Source organism: Oxyura jamaicensis, chromosome Z, assembly GCF_011077185.1.
Source record: "Oxyura jamaicensis isolate SHBP4307 breed ruddy duck chromosome Z, BPBGC_Ojam_1.0, whole genome shotgun sequence".
Lineage (NCBI taxonomy): Eukaryota > Metazoa > Chordata > Aves > Anseriformes > Anatidae > Oxyura > Oxyura jamaicensis.
The window spans coordinates 10,348,866-10,367,273 of record NC_048926.1 but is presented as its reverse complement, the minus strand read 5'-3'; the positions used below and the strand labels follow the sequence as shown (position 1 = coordinate 10,367,273).

At 45.2% G+C, this 18,408-nt stretch overlaps 1 protein-coding gene across 3 annotated transcripts in view; it reads right to left on the bottom strand.

Annotated features, from left to right (window-relative positions):
* Nucleotides 1-18,408, bottom strand: part of LOC118156293 (phospholipid-transporting ATPase ID-like) — an 82,394-nt gene that overhangs the window by 60,894 nt on the left and 3,092 nt on the right. The window contains exons 1-2 of one of the 3 annotated variants that reach the window (XM_035310238.1): nt 9,484-10,803; nt 2,872-2,950 (exon numbers count right to left, since the gene is read on the bottom strand). In XM_035310238.1, coding sequence (XP_035166129.1) covers nt 2,872-2,914 — 43 coding nt within the window. In that variant the 5' untranslated portion in view covers nt 2,915-2,950; nt 9,484-10,803. Of the gene's footprint in view, nt 1-2,871; nt 2,951-8,964; nt 9,389-9,483; nt 10,804-18,408 lie in introns of those variants that run through there. The other 2 variants (XM_035310236.1, XM_035310237.1) reach the window with 2 other exon arrangements.

Sequence of the window (18,408 nt, the reverse complement as noted above, 5' to 3'; positions counted from 1 at the left end):
ATTTCTGCAGTGGGAATTCTGTCTTCTTCATTTTGAAAAGCTTTTATTTTGTATATATATATATATATTATATAATTATATAATTATATATAATTATATATTAATATAATAATCTTAATTGGGTTTAGATTTTTTTTAAAAAATAATAGTTCAAAATATTTTGACCAATATCAGCATGCCCAATAAAGCAGACGAATTAGTCATTTATTTTTATTTTGAAAAAGTAGTCTACCAGTGACTGTCTGGCACATATTATATCCTTTACTAGAAAACAGTATCTCCTAGACGTGCTGGTAACACCACAGCTTGACACAATCGCACATGCTGTTAATAACAGCCATGCACAGTTGATAGGAAGTGATGTAAATTCATAAAAATAAATACAGCTCTGAAACGAACTTTGGGAAGTTTTACAATTCACAGTTATTTTCCTAATGGGAAATTAAGTCAAAATAAATATATTTTCCATACTCAGCGCCTGTGGTGGTGAGGTGTTTCCTACTGGAGCTGAATGGGAGTCCCAAAGGCCAGCCAAGCTTCAGGTCCATGGAGCCAGTCTTGGGCTGCCTTCTCTGTAGGGAGCTGCTCACCCCTGCTGAGCTCTGCCCAGAGCCTGGTACTCAAAATCCACCTGTGCTGAAGAGCAGGCTTCCCCAGCAGCAAGAAGGAAAGCCCAGTGCAGCTTTCCAAAACCCCTATCTCGATTTATGCCCTTCCTCTTCCTCTCACTGTGCCCCTAGACTCAGCTTGTGGAGTCAAAGGTGCAGAAATGACTGCTCTTGCATTCAAATTGAGAAGCACTGCTTGGTGTGCACCAAGAAAGGAACTTACACCATGTAACTTGCCTAGTTAAACTGGACTTCTCCTGAAAACACTCTCCTAATTTTGTTTGTACTTGGAAACAGCCATGTCTTGCAGAGGCAAAGCAGCAGAGTATCAGTGCTCCTCAAGGGAGGAACCCTGAATTTCAGCAGGTGACGCCTGAGGTAATCCATTCCGTCCTGTGAAAGTCACCGGAGACCTGCACTAGGGGTGTAATGTTGGTTGTCACCTGCCTTGCCTGGGGATGGAAAGTCGACCTTTCCTTGGGCAGCTCTGTCCTGAAACTCCTCCAAAGGAGGACTAAGGGCTTCTCCAAATACAAAGGCTCCACATACTAAACGGCTGCATTAAAATAGCACTTCAACCCTGGCATTAATTACAATAAACGTTCTCAAAGAGCAATCATAGCCTCTGCATTTTTTTTTAGGCTGCAAGGCAAAATAATTAAAAAATAAAAGGGAGGAAAGAGCTCTTTTAGTTCCCTGTTATGGAAGCTTCTCCTTCCCTGATCACCCCAGTCTCCCTTATCCTCCTCTGAACTTCTTCCAGCCTGAATTCATTGGTTTTGAACTGGTGATCTAAAGCACATAAAATGTGAATATAAATGATCTTTCCCTATAAAGTATGTTCCTTTATATCTAGGAAGAAATAAGTCTCTTAGACAGTTGGTTTAAGATGGACTGAACACCACTCTGCTAAAACCCAGACACAAGGCCAAGAAAATCACAGATTTTTCCTAATATAGCAACATAATCTTTTTGATAATCAGAACTATGCCACTGCAAGTGCAGATGCCCTGGGTGGACAGAGGCTTACAGACAAGCCTGTGCTACCTCATCTCCAAAGCCAAGAAGGAGAAAGACCTCAAGTCTGGCAGAGATCTGGCAGAGATCCCTCCCTGGGAGCAGCCACCACCTCCTCTTATAGGACTGTCACAGCAGCAAATGGCTGGCCCTATCTTAGCCCCAGGGCTCACAGACTGCCCTGTGCCAGGGAGGGGGAACAGCAGCACAGCTGCAAAAATAAACCCTTGGGAAAATGCTATTGAGTCTTCTGAGCTCAGAGCGGCTGGGGAAAAAATTATTTTTTTTGTGTCAAAATATGAGTATGGCACTAATCTCTGTGTTCACCTGATAGAAGGAGGAATGCCCTGGAAAGGCAAGGTAAAAAATTTCCCTCTTCACAGCATCTGCTGACATGGGTCCCTGGCCAGAAATCACACCCTCATCCCAGGGATGGAGCGATAGATCACAAGATTTCATTCCGTTACCCCTGCTGCAAAGCCCTGGTGCCAATGGAGATGCATGCTTAGGGGCTGCAGGGACCTGGCCCACTGCAAGGACACGTGAGTAGCCCTCCTTTGGGGCTTCTTCCTAGCACACATCTCTAGGCAGTTTTCTGCTGGAAGTCTTGGTGAGGACTGTGCTGTGCAGGGCAGCTGCTCCCAGTCTCCACACCCCTTTGGTTCAGGATCTGTTTTGGGATGCCACATGGAGCTCACAGGGAGGGAGTTGCACAGGCTCTGGTTTCTATTCCAGGGTTGGTGTTCCCCCTGTGGTCCTGGGCTGCTCTCAGCCTGCATCTCTGTGCTTTGCTATTCTTCCTACCCATCATTAAAAGGAATATCTGGACCATTGCAATTAACACATTTAATCATCAAAAGACTGCATCAGACCACCACATAACTTTGTTCTAGCCTATGTTATAAACTGCTTGGGATGCATTTTATAAGCTGCTTGCTATGCATTGCTCCTCTGCACTCCCTGCAGGAGATCCACCTAGGAAGGACACCAAAAGCCAGACCATCAGAGCATACTAACTTTGCAGCTTGCTCTTTTTCAGCTGTCCTCCTGTTCACTGGCACATGGTCTGCGGCACTTCCCCAAGGCAGTATGAAATGCAGGAAAAGCAAACAAAATGCGTCTTCCTCTGCCTGCTCCGTAGGTGTAGGACATGCTCCCAAACATGCTCACAAGGGCTCATGCTTGTACTGAATTTACATTCCTTATGTTTCCACCAGTGGCAATGGTATTACCAGACCTCACTCACCTTTCAATTTCTTCTTTCCAAATTTTAATCCAAATAGAGACATCCCCAAGCTTTATTTTAGTCCAACTCCATGGAATTTCTGCAAGACAAAAGAGAAGGCAGTTCACAATGTGGGTTTCTAGCCCCGCAGCCACAATGCCACAATGCCACTCATACACGGAATTCTAGTGTGTTTTAAATGATAAACCACCTCAGGTCTGCAGGCTGCACTGCATCAGTGTGCTACCGTACTGTGGGCATTTTGATCTGTTCATCTCCTGACATGGCACAGAAAAGGGGCCATGGATGGAGAGCCTAAAAGGAACATTCCTGCTACTTCGGTCCTATATGAAAAGGAGAAATACCCTCACTGGGCTTGCACCTTTGGTGCAGAGGAACTGGGTGGCTACCCAGAAAGACCAGCCTCCCTGAGGAGGAGGAAGCAGTGGGAAGCACTGGTTTCCTGTACAGCTGCTGGTGCTCAACGTGTGCTGGCTCACGCTGCTGTCCGTGACTGGTCACCCTTGTGTTTGGGGTGGACCGAGCAGTATGGCTCTGAACAAAACTTCTCCCATTTGCTGTAAGTCTCCTGGCCCAAAACCAGGCACCAGCAATGCTTTAAGGAACACGCAGAGGAATTGAGCCTTCAAAAAGTTACATTAAAATCTGTTGGTAATGAAACTGTTGGTGTTCCAAGCATCAGTCTGTTTGAAGGACTTTAATGGTTATATGTGATAACAACCTGAAAGACCCATGAGCATGGGAAAAGCCAGCAGTGCTCAGCATGCCCGAATCAACATGAACATTGTATCATTGCTTAACAGGACAGTGGGGCCACGGTGAGATATTTGAGGGAATTGTGATTTATCCAAAGCAAGTTTTCTGGGTGACAGAATTAATTTTTTCCACTTTGACACTGCTCATGTTTCATGAAGAAACAATTTAAGTTCTGGATAAAGAACACCAAAAAAAGAGTTCCCAATGACCTGCAAACACATGACACCAACATAGACAAAACACACCAACTACTCCTCTCTGATTTTAAAGCAGCACTTATTTAAAATCCCATCCTATCTGTGCCAGAGCAAGGAGACAAGTATAACAGATAACATGCCATATTTTGGAAACACACAATTGTGAATGCAGCCCATGCCACCGCCTAAATGCACTCCTGATACATCACTGTTCTGTGGTGGAAAGGGTGTTAAGGAAAGCTCTGCAGCCATTGCACCTGCTGCTCGGAGCAGATATTCCAGCCTGTGATTTCTGTGCGGATAAAACCATTCTGTGATTCTGTGGAGGTGGCTTTGGGTAACCTGATCTAGTGGGAGGTGTCCCTGCCCTGGTCAGGGAGGGATGCAGCTGGGTGACCTTGAAGGTCCCTTCCTACCCCACAAACTGGGGCTTCCTAGAGCACCGTGAGCTGCAGAGCTGATAGTCAATGGCCTTCCCGTGAGGCTGCAAAAGGTTGTCTGGCTGTGAGAATTTGATACAGGTACACTCTTGAACTCTGACTTTGCTGTATTTGCCAAGCATTACAGAAAGACTATCCACAAGTACCAAACCTCCCCCATCTGCGTGCTCAATTGACAAGGGATATAATTTCAGCAGAGGAAAAAAAAGAAAAAGAAAAAGAAAAAGAAAAAAAAAAGGATGTTTATATACATGGGGAAGCAGAGAAGAGAAAGAGGCTATCAGCCTTCTTGCAGCAGAAATAGCATGAAAAAGCCTATGGAGTTCAGATCTGCAACTCATGAACAAACACCTGAAGCTTCCTTCAGCTCTGACACATGGGTTTTGTTAATTACTATGATTTTTAAGTCACCAGCTTCAGGCATGACCTCAGTGTGACAACAAGACTGCAACAATACACTAATTTGTCACGGACGGCATCTTTAATTCCTTCAGTTTCTCAGTGCATTGGATTAGGATTGCAGTCATCGAACATCTTTGCTCAGCAGGAAATTTAAGTTACCACCATGGACAGCTTGACACAGCACAAATATCCCTACAGGCTCACAATTCCCATGAAATTTTGTCTTTTAGGCCCAACACAGTGGTAATTTTGCTCTACCCATCTGTACCAATTACACTTCCCTTGTGTTGTTTCCATCACACAGATTTATTACAGCTACTGGTTTAGCTAAAGCCCAGGAGTTATGAACCCAAGCTGACCTGATCCTCTGTGCAAAACTCAGTTCCTGGCTTGCCCTAACCACAATGCCACTTGAGAATGTGTCAGTATACAATGGGCACACACGCAATGCCACTGAGGGCACGACACACCCCTGTTGTGCGAAGGTGCACCCTTTATTTTCATTCTATTACAAATAATCTTACTTTGCTTCTTTGTTACTGACTCACACACCTAATCCCCATGCTCCTTCACGTAGCAAACCACACACGGGCTGTAGTGTGCCTGTCTGCTAACAGCCTGCTTTGTGCCAGCACTCCTCAACACCTGCAGGTGCCTGTTGCCGGTCCCAGAGGTCACTGGCCTTCTGCTGCAAGCGTGAAAACAAGCCTAATCGAATGCCCGTGGTGTTGTCCTTTGTGGTGGTGCTCCAGGTCCTGCTCCCGGTGGTGTTAGCTGTCACTACTTGTGAAGCAAGATGGCTTATCTCGCCTGACCCTAGCTCTGCCTATCTTTTAGTCCCAGGTCTTTTTCTTGGGGCTCCCAATCCAACCTGCAAGCTCTAAGAACTTCCACCTGTATCTATCAACAATCACCCCAGGCTATAGATATATATATATTTTAAAATATAAATATATATTTTTTTGCCAGGTTCTAATTGTAATCGTAATTCATGTCCCTGTTCACTTTTCTTTATGTCTCTATTTTTATTTTTATTTGTTCAAATTTGACATTCAGTTTCCCTTTCAAAATTGTAACAATGGCTCTTCAGACTCTTACTGCTCACATGCATTGCTTGGGTTTAATTTCCCTTCTTGCTTTCTGGAAAAATGATGTCACTCTTATGTTTCATTTTTATGTGGCGCAAAGTACTTCTCAAATTTTGGTGAGACACTTTCGCAGCCTCCTATTCCTGAGTTAACCAAAAATCCATAAAGCATATGAAAACCTCCTCTAGTCAGAAGAAAGACAATTTCCTGCTGGCCTTCATTTTGCCTGGCACCAGCTGTTTTCAGATGCAAAATGAAATACTCCTTAAATCTCCTCCAGTTGTCTTCCACTGCCTGTGTCAGCCCTGGCTGGCTTTTTTGCTGCTCCATTTTCTATTTATTTTCTTTCACTTCTGTTTATTCCAGGTACCCCATGTTCAGTGTTGAACCAGGGCCCACACTATTTGTCAGAGATCTTTATTAATCACGCAGGTCCCGTTCCGCACCCTAGCAGGACACGTGTTACTTCCCTGTGTTTCTATAGCAAACTATAGAAAGCCTAGAACTTCTAATAGAAATAGAAATAAATAGCAAACAAACAAACAAACAACAACAACAACAACAAAAACTCCACTTCCCATTTCCTGATTTATAGAGATTCATAAGCTACAGGTAAATTACCCCTTCTCACTACAGAAGGCTTTTGTACCTGCAGTGCTCTACAAACCAACTAGCTACGGCTTAGACTTCTGCAAAGACAATCCACCTGCTTTTTGGCTGCTGACAGCTCAGCTGTGGGTCTCTGAACACTTTTAACATCCATGGTGAGAGAAGCTACTTGGATGGGGCTTGAGCAGGGAGGGGATGCTTTCTCGCAAACCAGGCTCAGCCTATTTAATGCCTGGGAGACAAGTGCCAGAATCCAGACTTGGCTCACAAAAGCAGCTGCAGCGCTCCTCCTGCATAAGAGGCAGGTGGACACGTGGGAATTTCAGGTATAAATCTTATCAAAAACCATGGATCTCTGAAGGGGATTTACCAACCGAGCAAAGGCAGTGCATGCAGTCTGGGGGTGGAAGGAGGCACCTCCTGCATCCACAGCAAGGAGTGGAAAAATAAGGAAAGATATGGCACAACTGAGATGAATGGAGAACAGATGTTCCAGATGGAAAATATGGCTGGTCTCTTGGCCCTATTTCTCTGGGTGTGGCTACACAATACATCAGATTCGATGATAAATATGAACTATAAAATACATGGTGCTTCTGTTCCCATCACCTTGCTCCCAGACTCTGTGAAATGATCCATGCTAAATACAATCATTTTTTGAAGGGTTATTTTAATCTAGATCAGGGGGTGTGGTTGAGTACAGGCTGAAATTCCTGCCCAAGCAGTGGCTTTAGCAGATCTGAGGGGGCAACAAGTTGTGCACTAATACTAGAATGTACCCAGAGTCCAGGAAAAGTAAGCAGGAGAACAAGATTCTTCCAATCAGTTTTGCCACCATGCATAGTGTGGCATGTATACATGCTAAATAACTGAAATAGCCCCATCCAGGTAAAAATACAGAATGCATGCCATGCCTTCACTCACTGATTTTCCATGTCAGGTCAGGTTTTGCACTTGAGCATGGTTTGTAAGTTTTTTTGTTTGTTTGTTTTTATCTGTATTTAGCTGATCTAATAACCAGAAATATCCACAGGTCTTAGATATCTTTTCCTTATTTTAAAGTACTGAATATCACACACAAAATCCAACAGCTCGCTATATGAGAAGGCACATCCCAAGCACAGGGCTTTGTTACAGGCAGGGTTCAAGACCGCCCATGCCGCCAAGTGCTCTTGGTGGAGCAGTTCTGTTAAACACCACGAGATGAACCAAATTCTAGTCCCCAGGTTTTGAACACACATCACGGTAAACTGGATTTGGAAGCACAACTGGGAAAATACAGAAGGTTTAAAATACATTAGGTCCCCAAACTCCCTGTGTTTGTTTGTTTGTTTGTTTTCCATGCCTGAGTCGTGCACCTGCTAAGGGGGTGCACAGCATCGGGCAGTAAACCAGGAGGTCACCTTCCCTGATGGGTATCACAGAGAGGGATGGCAGGGTTGGTGCAATGCCTGCTAATGCTCTGTTAAGAGCAACGCAGAGGCCTGGCACGCTTGGCATGGACCAGCCTCATAATGTGCCACGTAAAGCTATGTTTGTAAAGGGCCTCCTTTAAAGGCTTGTTGTGTTAACCCTTTCAGACAAATTGCTCAAATTTTGGTTCCAAAGAGTATGATGCGTTCGCTTTCCCCTTTCTAAAGGGAACACTAAAATTTCAGCTTTTAGAAATAATCAGCACTAATCCTCTTTAACATCAATGCATGTTAGCATTATATTTCTGTACCTCTCCTTACATCCCCTCGTGTCTGAACACCACAAAAACAAAGCAGGGAACACCATGTCTCATACTGCTCCCTGTTCTGCCGGTGGGAAACGCTGAGGGTGAGTTGCAGAGCGGGCAACTGAAATGTTTGGTTTTAATCCCAGAATAGCACTCTTCTAGGGCTGAAATGAGACTGGCCTGAATTCAACCAAAAATTAAGTTTAAGAAACTAAAAATGGTCACTCTTGCCCTCAGGGTTCATAGCAGAAACACTGACTTGGGTTTAAATCTACTCACTTACTGCAAGGACTTTGAAAGGATCCATGAAAACTCCTCAGCTCATTAAATACCTGAAGGGGTCTCTGGGATGAGGTGAGTTAGCTATTTTTGGGTTCAGTTCCCAGCCATACATACAGAAACCCACAAAACTGTGTGCACAGAGTGCTGCTACCCCCTCCGCTCAAACGCGCCAACGCAATTAGCTGTAATTGCCGGGAAGCAGCCTCGGTCTGTTATCTGCCACGTTTTATAGCGACGATCCAATATCCTCCATCTGTCTTCATTAAAACACTCCTTACGCTGACACCCGAGCAGCCAAAACCTGCTTCCTGGCCCTCTGGGTGCAGCGCTCGGGTTACGGTGGGCAGCTGAGGGGAGGGCTGGGGGCAACGGCGGCCCCTCTCCCCCCGCAGCCGCCCGAACAAAGCAGCTTCCCCGCACAGCCGCTGCCGCTCGGCTCCGCTCGCTCCACCCAGAAGTCGATCGCCTGGGTGAAAAACCTCAGCCCAAAGCACTCCGATTAAGCTTTGCGAAGCTCCCCGCGTGGCGAAAACGCAAGCTTTCTGCCCCGAAAGCTGTCAGAGGGAACAGGCGAGTCGAAGGGACGCGCTCGACCTTACCCTTGAAGGCTTGCAAAAGTCACACCAACAAAGTTGCTGCCCTCCATAGCACTCGCACACGCTCCTCTGGTCTCATTCACACGCAGCTCTGTCCCCTCCCGGGACCAGCAGCTCGGCTCATAGTCGCGGTGAGGACGTTCATCTAAGCAAGCAAAAGCTTCCTGACGCTGCCGGGCATCGTGGGCTCGCCTCCCACCCTACAGGACCCGGAGCAGACCCGCTGTGCCATGCAAAGTCCCGGTAACTGAAACTTACTCCAAGTTCCCTACTTCTTATTTCAGTCACTGGGCTTGGCGCCTTGCCAAATCCTTCCTTTTTTTTTTTTTTTTTTTTTTTTTTTTTTTTTTTTTTTTTTTTTTTAATTCTGTTTCCTGTAGATAGGGCGAGTGTAGCGGCTCCCTTAAAAATAAAATGCCCAGCACAATGTGCTGTGAAAGACCACGGCAGCAGAAGCGCGGAGCACGGAGGGATGGGTCACCCTGCGTGACTCCAGAGATGACCGCTGGTCTCCTCACCTACCTCCTGTCAGCGCAGAAACCTTCAAACCACGAGGGTAAAAGGGTCCAGCATATCAAATTGCCTTAAAAAAGGATGAGCTTGGTAAGGGATCCATCTCCCAGAAGCAGCCCCTCCACGTAACACCGAAGACAGTCAGGGTTCCTTACACCCAGAGAAACCGTCCTACAAGCTGATCCCAGGGCTCCACCTCGTCCACTTTCCAACAGTTGTGAGCAGCAAAAACTCTGCAGGGAGAAAACCTCATAAAGCACGATTGCATAACTCAACCACAGGGCTTCCTCCAGCCCGTCAGAGGATTGCCTTGGCGCCGAAACATCAGGGTTTGCTCATCCCTGGCAGTGTGACCTCCCCATGGCCGCTGGGACATGCGCGTGGCCTTGTCACTGGGGACCCTCCTCACCCTCGGCAGCCTCCCAACCTTCCTGCTTGTTCCCCTCCCACCATGAAAAAAATCAATGTTTTTCCCCCAGTTATAGGGCCGCTCACAAGACAGTGCCCCCCGAGGTGCCAGAACCAACCATGTTCACTGCAAAGACCAAAACCAGGCCAATGGCGATGATAATCCGTCTTCCTGCTTCCCTACACCTGTGGACTGTAATTGTTCTGCGATCACCCTAAGATATGTCAACAGTAGCATCTGCCAGAAACATGCCAGTTCATGGCAGAGAGCAAGAAAAAGTTTAACTTAAAAGATTTCCACATCTCTCTCTCTCTTGATTTCTTCCTTCATCTAATGTGTTTTCCCACTGGATTTATGTAAGTACTGCTAGAATTAATTTCAAGTCTACCCACAAATACTCAAATGCATTAATCAGAAAATGAATTATAGTAACATGAGACTCAAAAGTTTGACAAAAAGTATTTTCTGGAAGCTGAAATTTTCTGAAGTCCTGCCATGAAGAAAAGCTATGGAAGGCCCAGGATGCTGCACTAGCAGTGCTCCAGTGGTCACAGAAGGATGAGTGCAGAGTGGCAATGAACAGAATTAGCAATTTCCAAATGAAAAGCAAGAGCCTGTACCCCCCTGCACTGGGGGGTTATCCCATCTCCTCTGGCACTGACTCAGGGTTATTCTTCCAAGTTACACCTATTATAGACAATGTTCATTTAATCAAATTCCTAATTCCAACAAAGAGGATCTACACAAACAGCCAGCGTGGGACACAGTGTACAGTACTGATCTCCTCCAGACTCAGGACATTTTCAGATGATTTTGAATTGAAAATCATCTACCTCAAAAAAGGAATTTCCCCTGCACTAGCCATTTCTCATGTTCTCACCACCCACAACCCATCTCAACAGCAACAACCACAAGTATCACGTTTTTTCCTGTGATCAAAAGAACAAGGATCTGGATTAATTTGGCTCTCCTGTATATTTGGAGAACCCCTTGTTCTTGCTTCATTCTGTAGTTTTATTCCTTCGTAGATTCAGAACTTAACTCGTGATTTTTTTCCTTCATTTTAAGATGTTAGCTAAGTTCCCCACTACTGCCACTTTGTTTGCTGCTCTCTTTATATGAGGTTGTCACCACATTGGCCTTGGCCACAGTTGTTGCTTCCCTTCTAGAGATAGGAAGCAACATCTCCTTGAACATGAGAGTGGACTCAACCACAAAACCAGCTGGCCTTGAGGCTTGTTGTTTAGACTTCAGAATAGCTAAAAAATAGGTAGGATGTTTTGTTCTTCATGTTTTTTCTTGGCACTGAAATCCACTCCTTTGACATTGGTAATGACTTTTTCCCCTCTGCTGTATGCTCCCCATGCATTTCAATGGGCCTACTCATGTAAGACAAGTTCAGCACATGCAGAAGCACTCAGAAAAACAGGAGTCACTCTTTATCAACCCATCCCTGAGATCTCTTGTCCTTGCCCTACAGTTTGGTCCTTGCGAAACATCTTCCCAACAACCACACCACTTCCTCCTTTGCCAATTTCCGAACGCATCACAGAGGGATGCAGCTTGCAAAGTAAGTTGTCTGGATTTCAGTTCAGTTGTCTGAAGTTCAGCTGGCCAGCTACCGCAACGCAGCAGCGAGTTTGCTGTGAGTCACTGATGTGGGAAGGAGGAGTTAATTCTGCTGCCTTTCCAGGAAAGGAGAGCACGCGGCTCCACACCATAGTTCTTCACCTTTGAGCCCTCCATTTTCCAAGCTACCCACTAGTGACTAGCGGATGGATCCTAGTGACTAGTAAATCCATCCATGGCTGGCGTAGAGCAGGATGGATTTACATTCATGCCATGAAGACCTTATTTCAGCACCACAGTGGGGAGAAAGAGTTCATGTCATTCAGCCTGTGCTGTATTTCAACTACAGTCAAGGTGCAAAGCTGAGGACTTAGTGACGTTGGCATTTAAGGGATGCCTCCTTCTTGGCCAGATCCTATGCTCCACCAAAAAGCAAAGCTGAGAGGGCAATTGACCTTACCTGGAAAACACTGGACCCAAACATGCCTGTTGAGTTAGAAAGGTTTGGAAGGACTGAATATGCCCGTGAGCAACCAGAGAGGATAACTGGGGGAGAGAGAACCAGGAGGGAAACACACCCTAGAACATCCTACAGAGCAGACGAACTAAATGCTAGGCCTCGGGAGAAGCCCTCCCTATGCAATGCAATATTTAAGGCTACTTTCAACCAATCTACATTTCCAACCATGCTATATAGTTCAAAATGGTCACTGATGAGCTTTGTTTTCCATTACTGTCTTGTAACTCCATTCTTGCCCAAATTGCAAGGTGTGAAGCTTGACCTGCTCTACTATGGCTGGTATCTCTCACCAGAGAGCCAAGCTTGGCTCCCCCCACCCCAAACCACTGAAATGTCCAGGGACCATTTCCACCCAGCCCCATCTCCAGCTCCCAAAACAACACAAGCTTTGCCCAACTAAGTGTGGGAGTCACAACGCCAGAAAAGCCTTTCTACATGGTGCCAAAGGTTTTCCTCACAAACCCCCAAGGGTCAGCCCGGGATGACTGACTGTCCTCCCATGGCCTGTGCTTTCCTCCCCATTCCTGACCAACCCTGGCCAGCAAGGAGGACCTTGTGTAGGGGAGGAATAAGGAGCAAACCTCACTTTGGGGCCCACCGGCCTATCTGTTGTTGTCATGAGCACCTACAAAGGCTGCAAGGGTTAAGATGGGCATCTTATCCCAAATAGCCTTGCTGAAAGACTTACCATCTTGTTCCTATTGAAAGTAAGGTGTAGGATACATAAGAAACATAGTACTGACAGGAACAACTTAGAACATTTATGCTAACCCCTTGAATAAAAAATACAGTGTTGGAAGAACCTGTAACATGCAATTAGTAAATTGCTAGAGGACAGAAAACACCAAGTGAAGAATGAAAGACCAAAGCACCCAAAATATGTTGTCACAGGTAAGGAAAGGTGTAGTGTAGTGACAATGTCCTTGGTCCCTACAGAGGAAGTAGCAGGTTAAAATTGTCCAGATTGGACAGAAGAAAATCCTAAATGTTCCTGCTTTCATGACCAGACTGTGGGAGGAAGATGGAATGGGCTCAGGAAGGCAATCTTACAAAGTGACCAGTTACTGCACAGCTCTCCTTGCCTGTCGGGACCTACCCAGCCACATTCATTTAACTGCTCTGCCAATTAACTAATAAAAGTTCTGATAAACTGGTAGAAATTCAGTGTAACTCTGTTTGAAGGGATGCTCTGGATTCCTATGCACACACACAGCTCCTTGGGTGCAATCTGAAGGCTGGGGCACAGCCTCAGCACGGCAGGCTCATGCAGCAATATTCCAATACCTCACTGATTATTCCAGCACTTGGGTGCTGTAAGGTACATGCCCAATGGAAATGGTCAGAAAATAGTTTCAGTGGGTGTGTGCAGGATAACATGACTCGTACTGATCAGGATGCACTGGAGGGCCACTTACCTGCAGCAGGGAAAGAAGGGTGCATGGGTGGAAATTTCCTTTCTCCACCAGACCCCTGTCCCAGTACTCTTAGCTTTTAACAAACAACGATCCTCTGGGGAAATTCATGAGAAATCCACAAAGGTTTCCTTTTGGCTTTGAAAGGAAAGCAGCAGCTTGGTCTGATGACTATTGATCTCATTTTCCCAGCACTAACATGAGCTAATATGATACATTCTTGACATTTTAAAACAGAAATTAAAATAGTCTCTTTCTTTCCCCCCCTTCACAGCCCAAAGGAGACAGAGCAGAAGTGAAAAACTTCTGGTCAAAGAGAGTTTCTTTGGGTTCAGCTGTTCATATTGCCTTGAAGAGGAGATAAAATTTGCATTCAGTTCTGCAGGGAATGAGGCCCAAGATCAACCCGCCCTGAGGTCCAGTTCCTACCAGATATGGTAGGAACTTACAAACTCCTCCTGGCCAACAGTTTCATTGCCCTGGTTGGGAAGGGGCTGCTGCAAGGGTGGAAGTCTTGCAGAGACCTCAAACACCTACTGTGATCCTATCAGGTGTTTGGAGTACACTGAAATCAGTGGGAGCTGATGGAGATACACGTGGCATGGGACTGTGATCTTGGGCTATAAATCTGTGTTTCTTTACTTGCTGGTGACACAGCACATATCCAACTGCATGGGGAGAGCATGGGGATTAATTAGCAGCAGCCCCAGATGTGTCCACACTGCTTTTAGCACGTATTTCCTAATCACCTTCAGTGAACTAAGTGGAATCCCCGGGGGAAGGGGGAGGAGGGGGGAGATTGGGAGGTCTTGTTAAAAGCTAATCATGCCTACATGAATAGAAAAATCAATAGCTGAGGGCAAAGCAACAGCCCAGCCTGTTAGAGCCTCAGATTAAAGTGCCCTTTGTAACATGGGTATTTCACAAGACCTCCCGCTGTTATTTGCAAGGCAGTGGCTGCCACAAACACACATGCTCTATCTGCTGGCACTTCAAAGACCATCACATGCACGCTCCTCAGACACATCAAAAAAGAACACAGCTCACACCACTGAGGAATTAGGATACCCCCCAGTGGGACCCTGTGCTTGATCACACAGAGGGAATCCAACCCACGCAGGGCGAGCAAAAAGCCTGGGTATTTTGGAGTCTTCCCATGAGCTGTGCATAGGGGAAAAATGGGTTGCACTCTGGGGAGAAACAGCACTTTTGGTACGGTGTGACGTGGCCCCAAGGGCCATATAATGGTTGTGCAACATTTAGTCTCCTCTGGTCTCCCAGAGATGCTCTGGCCCTCATTGAGCTCAGCCTAGGTATTATCTATAACCTCTGCTGCAGCGGGACAGTGAGCACCGGTGCCTAAAATGTGCTAAGAGGGATCACAGGAAGGAGGCAAATGGCTCTGCACTTTTGTTTTTTTTCTTTTTCTTTTTTTCCAGCCTGTAATCACAGGTGACACCGAGAGGCAGTGTCCACTGCTCTGCTCTGGCTGTTCGATGCTGCAGTGCAGCTCCGTCCCCCAGCCCCCCATTGCCACTTCCCTGGGTTTCTGTACTAAGCGTGCCTGAAGGGGATGGGAGGTTTCAGCATCCTCAGGGAACAGATAGTTTCTGCATGCCCTGCAGCATCATCCAGGAACCAGGGAGTATTTGCTTAACCCCTCATGGTTAGTTTTATGCATTGCTCTGACACTCAGTTATCCTTCACATGGAACTCAGGTGGCACCACGAGAGGATTCCTTTAAACATCATGTCACATTCCTTATGTTCATAAGCTCTATCAATAGTTTCTAATTAAATGTGCCATGTGTATGTACATTTGTACTGTCTCTTTTCCAGGTTACAATCACATACATCCTGCCAAGAAAAACACAGAGGCAACCTGCTGCTTTGCATGAAGTTCTCCCTAGGATCAATGATCTTTTATATATTTTGTATTATCATTTTCTACATTACATCTTTGTTATGCTAGCACTGAAAACTGAGACTGGGTGACTTCTTGTCCTGTCCATCTCAAATTCTGTGATCTCTGAGAAGAACAAGGAAACCTCTGCCTTGTGGTCAGGACAGAGTCAGAAAAAGTAAAATAAAATCTTATTAAACAAGAATTGGCTCCCCTCTGAAATATTTTAGCTAATTACCCAAAGATCTAAAATGGCTGCTCTCATATATTATCCTGGCATTAAAAAAAATAAAATAAAATAAAATAAAACAAAACAAACAAAACAAAAATCAAAAACACCACATTGCTTTCCCTGGAGATTTCCCCAACGAAACTGTATGGCATTTTTTATCAACAGCTTGATCTCCAAATGCAACACCACCTTTGCAGTAAATAAGCAGCACACAACCACGGCTCTGCCAGCATGGCCACAGCACAGGCATGCCAGGGCCTGGCACTGGCAGCCTTTGCTTTTATTCAGTGCAGCTTGTTTCATGTGATATTGTTCCCTCCTGTGCTCTCCAGGTGTTTAACAGAAACACATGTTCCTCAGCACTCAGACGGCTGAGAACAAAGGCCTGCATTATTCTCACCTCTGTGTTTGAGCAGTGAATTCCCGCTAACTCGAATGGAAGTTATGCACGTAAATCCCTCTGCAGCCATATGACAGAGAGGAACAATCTGATGGGTGCGCAGGGCCTTCAGGGTGTGATTGCAGAATTAAGCTATTCTCCCAAAAACTACCGCAATTAACAAAAAACTGAATGGGGACAAGACAGCAAAAAAAATCAGGGACTGGTGTGCACACCCATGGGTGCTGGGGTTAATTGCTTTAGGTTAATTGTGTCCATTGCTCCTGTTGGGGTGTGATGCAGCATCACAGAAGACCTTTATATTAAAGGGGATATATGGAAAAGGAGGTATTTGAGAGAGGTAGGTAATTAAATATTGAGAGAGGCAGGTATTTAAATTAACCCCCCTATTCCCAGGGTTATGATTTTTCAAACCACTTTTTTTTTTCCTTTTTTTTTTTTTTTTTTTTTTTTTTTTTTTCACATGCTGCTCACAGAATAAGACTAGTTGTGGACCCCATAAGAAGAGGGGCATTTGCTGCTTCTGATAGTGATCAAGGCTGTACCAGTATGTCTCCAGAAGGGAAATGATGTGCAGCCTGAAGCTAGGAATGTGCTAATGAAGGCATACAGCAGAAAACTTAATCAAAAAGACTCAGGGAGACGAAAGGATATTAAGTAAGGCATCAGCAGTATGATGCAGGAACGAATGTCTAGTCAGGGGAAATAAAAGGAGTTTTTTAACACAGAAATAAACAGCAACAACAAAAAACAAGCCCAATCAAAAACAAAAACAAAAACAAACAAACAAAAAAACACCAGAGTCCTCTGGCTTGGTGTAACACAGGAAGAAAAGCTCAACCTTTGCGTTGAGAGGGATAATCTTCAGATTACCCCAACAGGACTTCCCAACTTAAAATAACAGAGGTGGAAGTTGTATTTAGCTCAGTGCAGCTGATGAGAAGTAGTACTCCTATGCATAATCCTCGGGGTGTGTTTTGTTATTTTAGCCTCTTTCTGTGCCATGCTCCATTATTTCCAATTCAGGTTTTTTTTTTTGCTTTGTTCTTTAACTTCCTCACAACCTTGACTTCTGGCAAGTGACAAAGCGCTCCTCATCCATGCAGGACGTGGCAGATCCCAAGAGCTGAGCTCTGCGGTGCCCTGCCCATCGCCCAGCTCCAGAGGAGGGTACCGGTACCCTCTGCATCCTGCTTAGGCTGGTTCGACAGCTGCTATTGCAAGGCTTGCATGAAGAAGCATCTTCTAAGGACTGGTGATATCTGGACACGTTCCCTGGCATGAAGCAAAGTGCTAGAAAACACATGTAATCCCTAAAGACCTTTGCAACAATGGTGTAATCAGAACAGAATTAATGCCCTGTGTGGGTAAGTGCGGGTTGTAATTTCTCTTAGAAAGAGCAAGATTGGATTAGCTTTGGGGAAGAGACTGGTACAGAGATGCAAATAGCTCAGACAAAGGCCTGAGTGTTTCTTTGGATGTCATCTGCTGATCAGGGAGTGTCTGCCCAGAAAGGCACTGACATTAATTTTCTCCTACAGTCGGTCTGCTATTTTGGCCATGGGAGGAAACGTAGCATAAAACACAAAGAGGCCAGACAAAGGCAGTTTCCCAAATAAATTTTTGGATCATATCTGGGAAAAAAGTTACACTACTCCAGGAAAAAAAAAAAAGAAACTTTGTAAACCAAAAAAGAAGCAATAAACATGAGCCTGCCCAGCCCTCTTGTCGAACAGCTTTACAGCAAGGGCTAACCAGAAAGGTTCCAGAGAATGACGATCTCTGGCAAACAGAGTCAAAAGTAGTGTCTGGCCACCAGCTGCGAAACCTCTCTGTTACGTGGCAGAGTAGCGGGTAAGATGTCTATACCTTGAGACTGCCAAAAATGTGTGTGATGTGAGGCAAGCATGCCAGGGAGGCATGAAATTTAAATAGACCAAGGCGTATATTGCTTCATTAATCATTAATCAACATGTGGAATGGCACTGTAGGATTGATCCCAACTATATATTATATATAGTTCCAAATGTTGTGTAAGTCTGAAGTATTTACATGATGCATCTGTTGCTCAGAACAGCTCCACAACAGACCCCAGTGTTCAAAGGCTGGAAAGCAGGCACAAAAGATATTCTACGCTGGATCTATGTGGTGTCTACTGACCCCTTTATAGTTGTGGTTGCTGCTGCTGCATTTCAAAATCCACAGGCTTCCTCCAATATTTACCATTCACTAGTGGTGGAAAGATTTGAATGAATGGTTTCTTGGAGGCTGGCTTTAGTCTGCAGCTCATCTTACAAGTGTCCTACAGCTATGATCAGGTTTGTCCATTTTTGATTCATGTTTATGGTCTTCTTTGTGTTACTGAAACAAGGAGGGGCCTCCCTAGAGCCTCTTGCAAGCATCTGAAGGAAAAAAAAAAAAAAAAAAAAGGCACTTGGAGAGGAGAGGAGAGGAGAGGAGAGGAGAGGAGAGGAGAAATAATAGAATAGA